A 9,644-nucleotide genomic window follows, 5' to 3' on the forward strand; every position below is an offset into this window, starting at 1 on the left:
TCCTCGAGTGTAAAAAACACCCACGTTAACCAGGTAAGTACCCTTAGGAGTGGTTAGGTATATGATAATAGGGTGAATGCACCATCATGGTTTGTTGAAGGTGTGGTGGAAGATTTGGGTGAGAATGAGTATAGTGATGATGATGTGGAAATCGAACCAATAAATAAACTAAAAAAAATAATTAATAAAAATTTAAACAAATCGGTAAATAAAAAGGAAATACCAAGCGCCAAGGAGACGGATCCAACGAGTAAAACTGTTCCATTTCCTCGGGCATTGGTGAATCCCACAACATCATCACTAAAAAAAGGGGCCCACAACAAGATGAAATATGGGAAGTGTTCAAACAAGTAAAAATTAATTTACCCCTCATTGATGATTTTAAACAAGTCCCCGCATACGCTAAATATTTAAAGGAATTGGGTACTCAAATACGAACTCACAAAATGCCTAAACATGTTGATTTAACTGCTAATGTAAGCTCAATTTTGACGGGAATCCTCCCACCCAAGCTTCAAGATCCGAGAACGCCAATAATACACATTCAATTAGGTGATTTTAAAATGACAAGGGCGTTATTAGATCTTGGAGCCGGGGTGAGTATTTTCCCGGGAAGCTTATATGACCAATATGATTTTAGTCCACTTAGAAAAGCTAACACCACCGTGGTGTTGGCTGATTTGACACTTAAGCTTCCTTGGGGAATTATTACAGAGGTGATTGTTATGACCGAGGATTTTTACTACCCGGTCGACTTTCTGGTTCTAGATTATGTCACAGTTGACCCGAAACGGCACCCGAACATGATTATCGGTAGGCCCTTTTTGGCAACTGCAAATTCTTTAATTAACCGTAGAACCAGAGTAGTTGATTTGGAATTAGGGAATAAAAATCTCTGACTGAATGGCTTACAAACATTTCTAACCCTCTGGTGAGTGATGAATTCTTCGCAGTTGAAATCAATGATAGGTTGAATTCTCATGAAAATGAGGAAGATGCCACAGAGCAGTGTGTCATTTGTTGCAGGTCAGCAGTAGAGCATTCATTTCAGTTGAAAGAGGAAGAAAGAGCATTTGAAGTTTATGCTGCAGGTATCGGGAAACCACCATGGTCTCAACAAGTGGAGAAGTTAGTGGACACTATCGACTCTAAGTTGAAACCTTCACTTGAGACTCCTCCGGTGGTCGAGTTGAAGGAACTCCCAAAACACCTCAAATATGTGTTTTTGAGAGAAAATGAAACATTGCCCGCCATTATCGGCTCAAACTTATAAGAAGATCAAGAAAGGGCGTTGATGGAAGTTTTGAAAGAACATAAAATGACGATTGGGTGGACGGTAGCGGAATTGAGGGGAATTAGTCCATCTATCGTAATGCATAAAATTATCATGGACCCCGAGGTAAAACACGCACATGATGCACAAAGACGTTTGAATCCAAATACGCGGGAATTTGTGGAGAAAGAGGTACTGAAATGACTGGATGCGGGAATTATTTTCCCGATATCGGATAGCACTTGGTGAGTCCAACACAAACAATTCCGAAGAAGGCAAGTATCTAGATAACCCGCAATGAAGAAGGTGAAGAGATTGCCACCTGACCAGTAACCGGGTGGAGAATTCATGTGACTATCGGAAGCTGAATGCCACGACTTCCAAAAACCACTTCCCTCTACCGTTCATTGATCAAATCATCGAGAAATTATTAGGTCATAAATTTTATTGCTTTCTAGATGGTTATTCGGGGTACAATCAAATTGCTATTCACCCCTATGGCCAACATAAGAACACTTTCACGTGTCCATACGGCACTTTCGCATACGGCCCCGCCCACCCTTCAAAGGTTTATGATGACAATTTTTTTCATATATGGCCGGGGATTCATTTGAAATTTTTATGGATGATTCTTCCGTTTTCGGCTCATATTTTGAATCATGTTTAAATGAATTAACAAAGTTTTTAAAAGATGTGTGGAAACAAATTTGGTCTTAAGTTAGGAAAAAAAATTCATTTTATGGTTAAAGAGGGAATGGTTTTGTGGCATGTCATCTCAAGTAGTGGGATTGAGGTTGACAGGTCAAAGGTTAATGCTATATCTAATTTACCACCTCTTACAAATGTTAGGGGTTCCGGTCATTTTTGGGACATGTTGGGTTTTACCGACGCTTTATAAAAAAATTTAGTGTCATCACAAAACCATTGTGTAATTTTCTATTAAAAGATGTACCATTTGTTTTTTTATGAAGATTGCTTAAATGCTTTTAATGTGCTTAAAATAAATAGGTTGAAGCCCCGATCTTGATTTCGCCCGATTGGTCACTTCCATTTGAAATTATGTGTGATGCGATCGGGGTTGTTTTGGTTCAACGGGTGGATAAGAAACCCGTTGCCATATACTACATGAGCAAAACCCTTTTCGATGCTCACATCAATTATACCACTACAGAAAAAGAGTTGCTTGCAGTAGTAAATGCAATGGTTAAATTTTGATCTTATATTTGGGGAAGCAAAGTTGTGTTTTCGGATCATAGTGCAGTGAAATACTTGATGCTGAAGAAGGATGCGAAGCCACGCTTGATGAGATAGATTTGCTGCTTCAAGAGTTCGATGTGGAGATCCGTGACAAGAAGGGGAGAGAGAATGTTGTCGCAGATCATTTATCTAGATTGGTTGGTGAAGAGGAGGAAGATGCTAGGGCCATTAATGAGTCATTTCCGGAAGAACAATTGTTTTATGTTCCAACTTTACCTTGGTATGTTGATATTATTAACTTTCTTATTGCATAAATAGTTCCCGAAATTTGGCCCAGGAAGAAGCAACATTTCTTATCACAGGTAAAGTATTATGTTTGGGAAGACCCGAACTTGTTTAGGGTGGATGCGGATCAAGTGATGAGAAGATGTATTCTGGAGGAGGAAATCAAGAGTGTCCTATACCACGCCCATTCATACCCTTGTGGTGGACATTTTAGTGGACAAAAGACGGGGTATCGAGTGTTGGCTTCTGGATTCTATTGGCCCTCCCTCTTTAAAGACGCAACTGTGTTTGTCAAAAATTGCGTTAAATGCCAACAAATGGGTGGCATTTCCAAGAGGGACGAGATGTCCATGCAACCAATCCTTGTGGTTGACATCTTTGATGTTTGGGGGATTGATTTCATGGATCCGTTCCCAAATTCCTACAGGAATTTTTATATCATGGTGGCGGTTGATTATGTTTCTAAATGGGTAGAAACAATTGCTACCAAGACAAACGACCATACCGTTGTTAGTAATTTGTTAATCTAACATATTTTCACGTTTTGGTGTTCCCCGTCTTATAATTAGTGATGGGGGTTCACATTATAAAATTTTTAACTTTGGCAAATTGCTTAAACGGTATGGCATCAACCACCACATAGCCACACCATATAATCCTCAAACGAGTGGCCAAGCGGAGGTTTCCAATAGGAAATTTTAAAGATTTTGCAAAAGACGGTAAGACCCAATCGTAAGGATTGGTCAAATAAATTAAATGATGCATTATGGGCTTACCTTACGGCTTTTAAAACTCCTATTGGAACCACCCTTATTGGATGTTTTATGGGAAGGGGTGTCATTTACATGTTGAACTTGCCCATCGTGCATTATGGGTGGTTAAGAATATTAATCTAGATTATGAGTGTGCAGGTAAACAAAGGAAGTTGAATTTGTGTGAGTTAGAGGAATTGAGATATGAAGCATATGAATGTGCGTCAGCATATAAAGATAAAATGAAGAAAGTGAAGTTAAGTTGAGGAAAAAAAGCAAATGGACGGGACCGTATCATATTAAGCGAGTTGGAAGGTTTGGTGAAGTGGGAATTGAAGACTTCGATGATCATGTGAGGCAAGTTGTCAATGGACACTGATTGAAACCATACTTAGAAGATGCGTACTTGAATAAGGAGGTGCACGAGTCAGAGGTTTGCTTCATTGTAGACGAACCGACGTATTCGGTTGACTAAGAACCAAAGGGGTTTCGGGTTGTAGACATTAAATTCAGCGCTAACCGGGAGGCAACCCGGTTATGTAAGTGTATACTTTTGTATTATGAGTCTTGTTTTAGTAATCGTTTGCCTCGAGTGTGCAGTGTGTAGCAAAAACTGAGTGTGGGGAAGACACAATGCAGAGTGTTACCTTGGCGTGTTGGTAAGCAAAATATCAAGTAAACATAGTGCCAGGTATGTATTGAGAGTTTTCACATTGAAAAACCAGTAAAGGAGAAAGAGGGGAGTTGATGGTTTGAAAGATAGAAAAAATTTTCAAGTTAAAAATCGTCATTTTTCCCTGTCAAAAGGCCAGTTAGCAAGGCAGACACGTCAGCTGCTACAACCGCAGCCAATGACTTTGGAGTATGTTTTTAAGAGGCAGTTGGCGACGCATGCTGAGAGTCAGACCTGTTTCAGGACACGTACTGTCAAGTGGGATAATGTGTAGTAAGTATGAGATGAGTGTGTAAAGGGAAGTATATATGAATAATGTATGCATGCTAATGTAAATATTGAATGGATGAATGATGTTTACAATTATAAGGACACGTAAAGGTAAGGTACAATTGTATGGTGGAAAATGGAACCGGGCCCTAATAATATCCGAGGCAAGAGGGAACCGAACCCTAATAATATTCGAGGCAAAAGGGAACCAAACCCTAATAATATTCGAGGCAAGAGGGAACCGGACCCTAATAATATTCGAGGCAAGAGGGAACCGGACCCTAATAATATCCGAGGCAAGAGGGAACCGTGCCTTAATAATACTCGAGGAAAGTAGGGCGAAATGCTCTTTAAAACGTGTAAGTATGTATGTAAGGTAAGATAATATATGAAAGTATGAAAGAAAGAAAGAATGAAAGTAAGAATGAAGGTATATACTTATGTATGTACCCAAGAAAGTAAAGCATGATAAGAATGTAATATATGAACGTATTGTATGTTTCCTGATTAACTATAACTCACTCAGTGTAGCTGACATTTAGTATGCACGCAGGTGAGTAGGATGAGGCAGCTAGCTTGAGGAGGGCACATGGCAGAAGAATAAGAAGTTGGCATCTGAAGACTTATGATGTATTTATGAAAGATGTTTTATTATGAAAGACAAAAGTTGTTTGTTTAAGACAAGTTTTTGAATGATGTGAAATGTTTATTGAAAGTTTTATATTCTGCGAAAGTTTTAGTTAACTATGATTTGTAGAACTGTGTTTATGAGTAAATCTGATGTAAAATGTAGGGCACGGGGACCGGGGCCTTACAAGTTGGTATCAGAACATAAGTTCGAGAGAATTAAGCATCCTACATGCTTAGACTCGAACAGAGAATGGGACTTAAGTAAGAAAAGAAAGAAGATGCCAGTTCAAGAAAGCTATGTGTCACTCAAGCAAGCCAAGTAAAGGTAAAGTATATGATTAATTTCATGTGTAATGTAAGAAGGTATAAAGAAGTTAGCTCAATTGCTAGAGATAGGAGTATATGATTATATGAACTGTTTGATGTCTAACTGTTAGAAGTAGAACTAGCACAAGTAGACTCACAAAGGGAAGTATATAGGACACGGAAAGTAACGTGATCAGCTAATCACGGATGGACACTGTTATTACCTGCTAGCCTTACAATCCTTGTACTAAATAGTTCCTCGAGCGATGACGTTTGTGTTTCCTTATAAGAATGGATGGAGCTAGGAAAGTTGCGGGACAAGGAGGCCGTACTGAAAGTCGTGGCAGTTATTGTCCGAGAACCTTATGTAGAATCAGCTACTAACACAAGGGAAGAAGGAAGTGCAGCTGGACGGAATCCGAGCAACAATGAAGGGTATCAACTTGACCCTGCGTCTAGAAAGACATTGCTCAAACTGTAGCTGCTGCAGTGAAGAAACTACAACCTGAAAAGTCTGCTAGAAGCCATGCAAGAACTGTTGAGAGGTCAGGAAATAATGGTATGAAGAATGACGAGAGAGAGAGAAAGGTGACTCGAGTGAGGATAGGTCTGTGAAGGTTGATGACAGAAATAGAGGCCGAGGTTAGGTCTGTGAAGGTTGATGACAGAAAGCCATGCAAGGGTTGTAACCCACCAAAGCTGATTGGTCTAGGAGACGCAATCGCTACTCTCCAATGGATAACCGCTATGGACAAGGTTATCTGAATTAGCGAGTGTCGTCCTGACCAAGCCTTGGGCTATGTTACCCAGTCGTTCGGAGATGAAGCCATGTACTGGTGGGAGTCGGTAGAGCAGAGGAAAACTTGAGAGGAAATTAAGACTTAAGATGGGATGACTTGAATGAGATGGTAATGAAACGTTTTTGTGTTGATGCTGAGGTAGAGAGGGCTGAGATGAAGTTTCCAAACTTGAAGGCGGGTAAAATGACACACCGCGAATATACTACCAAATTCAACCGTATGTCTAGGTTGGTACCTGATATGGTTAACACTGAAGCTAAGAGAATCAAGTGTTACATAAAAGGACTGTCGCAGAACGTCTGCACGTTAGTCAGGGAAAATAAACATGCTACATTCGACTCTGCAGTGGAACTCGCTGAGATGGTTTATGATGACTTGGTTGTGGAAGATGTTGTGGTGGTAGACGAAAAGAAAGATAAGAAATGGGTCAATCATGCTAAACGACCCGGTACTCAGTTGTGTAACTCTAGAGATAAGAGACAGAAAGTGTGGGAAAAGAAGTCATGCAAGATTTGCGGTAAGATGCATGGTGGTGAGTGTAGGTGGGGTATTGGTTCGGATACATGTCATAAGTATGGGAAAATCCATGCCGGGGAGTGCAGAGTTGGATCAAATGCCTGTTATAATTGCGGAAACGCGGGGCATTATGCTCATAAGTGTAACGCAAAGCCTGCGTGTTACAAATGCAGCAAGGCAGGTCACATGTCAAGGGATTGCACCGATGGTGGAGCTGGAGGAAGTGGAAAGAAAGATGCTGAGCAAGCTAGCCCAAGGACCAGAGCCTACATGCTGACTCAGGAGCAAGCCAAGCAAAATAGAAGTTTTGTAGCTACTCCATCTAGTAAGTTAGCAAAAATGAAATGTTGTCGTGTGCCTGAAAATTTTACCGTATAAACCACTAGTGAAACCTCGGTTAGGATAACGAGAATGATTAAGGAATGTAAGATAGAGTTAGAGGGACGTGAGTTCCCTGTTACCCTGTATGTTATGACCTTATGAGGGTACGATGTGGTTTTGGGAATGGATTGGCTATTTGAGTTTGAGGCTCAGATAGTGTGTAAGAGTAGGTTGATAAAGTTAAAGTCCTTGGACGGTGGTACGGTGACGGTTTATGGTGATAAAGAAATTTCGGGGCTTAATGTCATTTCGATGATAAAAGTCGAAGGTTTGTTAACACGAGGGTGCGATGCCTACCTTGCGTATGTTGTCAAAGCTACGGCCGAGATGAAAGAAGTGAAAGACGTTCCTATCGTGTGCGACTACCCAGAAGTGTTCCCTGAGGATCTTCCGGGGTTGCCACCAGAACGAGAGATAGAATTTTAGATAGATTTAATACCAGGAGCACAACCCATCGTGAAAGCTCCTTACCGCCTGGCGCCATTCGAGATGAAAGAATTGATGTCCCAACTGCAAGAACTCCTCGACAAAGGTTTCATAAGACCAAGTGTTTCCCCGTGGGGCGCACCGGTGTTGTTTGTTAAGAAGAAGGATGGGAGTATGAGAATGTGTATAGACTATCATGAGTTGAACAAGCTTACGGTAAAGAACAGATATCCATTGCCACATATTAATGATTTATTTAATTAACTACAAGGTGCGAGTTGGTTCTCACGAATAGACCTTAGATCAGGGTACCATCAGCTGAAGGTGAAAGAGGCAGACATCCCTAAGACAGCGTTTCAGACGTGGCATGGACACTACAAGTTACTCGTGATGTCGTTCAGTCTAACGAATGCTCCCGCAAAATTTGTGGACATGATGAATAGGGTGTGTCGGCCGATGTTAAACAAGTCAGTTATCGTTTTCATTGATGATATATTGATTTATTCAAAGAGCGAGTCTGACCATGCCGAGCATCTAAGAGAAGTGTTGGAGGTTTTGAAGGAAGAGAAGTTATATGCTAAGTTTACGAAGTGCGCATTCTGGTTGCGTGAAGTGCAGTTTCTAGGTCACGTAATCAATCCCGAAGGAATTACTGTGGACTCAGCTAAAATTGAGGCGATAACGAATTGAAAGACTCCGCAAAACCCAACTGATATATGAAGCTTCTTAGGGTTGGTCGGCTATTATAGGAGATTCATCGAAGGCTTCTCCAAGATAGATGCACCGTTGACCGGTATGACCCGAAAGTCTGTAGTATTCAGTTGGGGTAAGTTTCAAGAAGAAGCTTTCGAGGAATTAAAGAAAATACTCACGCAAGCTCCAATCCTTGCTTTACCCGATGGTGACAAGGATTTGGTTGTCTGTACCGATGCTTCGCATCGTGGGTTAGGTTGTGTGTTAATGCAACGATGAAAAGTTATAGCTTATGTGTCCAGACAGTTGAAGGTTCATGACAATACCTACCCGACGCATGACTTAGAGCTAGCAGCAATAGTGTACGCTCTCAAGAAATTGAGACATTATCTGTATGGTACTAATTGTACTATTTATACTGATCATAAGATTTTAAAGTACTTCTTCGAGCAAAAAGAGTTGAACATGAGACAGAGGAGATGGTTGGAGTTGATCAAGGAATACGACTACGATATCAAATACTATCTTGGTAAGGCTAATGTGGTTGCTGACGTGCTAAGCCGTAAGAATGAAGAAGTCATTACAACCGTGAAGTCGTATAAGTTGATTATCTACTCATATCTCTTCGAAGAAATCATCAACATGCAATCTAAGATGCTCACCGATGAAAGGATAATAAGGAAGGAAAGAATCGTTGGACAGCAAGACGAGCTGAGGGAAAACACACATGGTGTTAAGACTAGGTTTGACCGTATGTGGATTCCACGCCATGGAAATCTTAGGGATCGAATCTTAGATGAAGCTCATAAGTCAAGATACTCGATCCACCAAGATGTATCAGGACTTGAAGAGAGACTATTGGTGGCCGGGAATGAAAAATGATGTAGAAGACTACGTTAGTAAGTGCTTAACTTGTTTGCAAGTCAAATTTGAACACCAGAAGCCATATGGAAAGATGCAGCCATTAGAGATACCTGGATGGAAATGGGAACACGTCACCATGGATTTCATAACTAAGTTACCGCGTACAGCTAAATATCATGATACCATTTGGGTGATTGTGGATCGTTTGACGAAAAGTGCTCACTTTCTGCCTATACGAGAGGCCATCTCGTCAGAAATGTTAGCAAATGTGTTCATAAAAGAAGTTGTGACTAAGCATGGAGTGCCGTTGTCGATGGTGTCTGATAAAGATGCTCACTTTACTTCGAGATTCTAGAAGAAATTCTATGAAGCTATGGGGAAAAGGTTGAACATTAGTACGGTGTATCATCCTCAAACAGATGGGCAGTCTAAAAGGACTATCCAAACCCTTGAGGACATGTTACGTGCTTGTATGTTAGATTTTGGAGGAAGTTGGGATGATCATCTACATCTTGCAGAATTCTCTTACAACAACAGCTACCATTCGAGTATTGGTATGCCGCCGTTTGAAATGCTAT

The 9,644-nt window shown here is 40.7% G+C and overlaps 1 protein-coding gene across 1 annotated transcript; it reads left to right on the top strand.

Moving 5' to 3' along the window:
- The first annotated feature begins 446 nt into the window (after positions 1 to 446).
- LOC143538261 (uncharacterized) lies at positions 447 to 1,273 on the top strand. The gene is made up of 2 exons (XM_077031858.1): positions 447 to 813; positions 954 to 1,273. The coding sequence occupies exons 1-2, from the start codon at positions 447 to 449 to the stop codon at positions 1,271 to 1,273; spliced, it is 687 nt and encodes a 228-aa protein (XP_076887973.1).
- Positions 1,274 to 9,644: the final 8,371 nt, after the last annotated feature.

Source organism: Bidens hawaiensis, unplaced genomic scaffold (assembly GCF_021521415.1).
Source record: "Bidens hawaiensis isolate Kalapana, Puna unplaced genomic scaffold, B.hawaiensis_p1.1 tig00011542_1, whole genome shotgun sequence".
In the NCBI taxonomy this organism is placed as follows: domain Eukaryota; kingdom Viridiplantae; phylum Streptophyta; class Magnoliopsida; order Asterales; family Asteraceae; genus Bidens; species Bidens hawaiensis.

Bases quoted from the DNA above. Each gene is read 5' to 3' on its own strand.
- LOC143538261 (XM_077031858.1), top strand. From the start codon at position 447: ATGCCTAAACATGTTGATTTAACTGCTAATGTAAGCTCAATTTTGACG. The intron at 814-953 runs GTAGGCCCTTTT...AATTCTTCGCAG, and splicing joins GCACCCGAACATGATTATCG to TTGAAATCAATGATAGGTTG.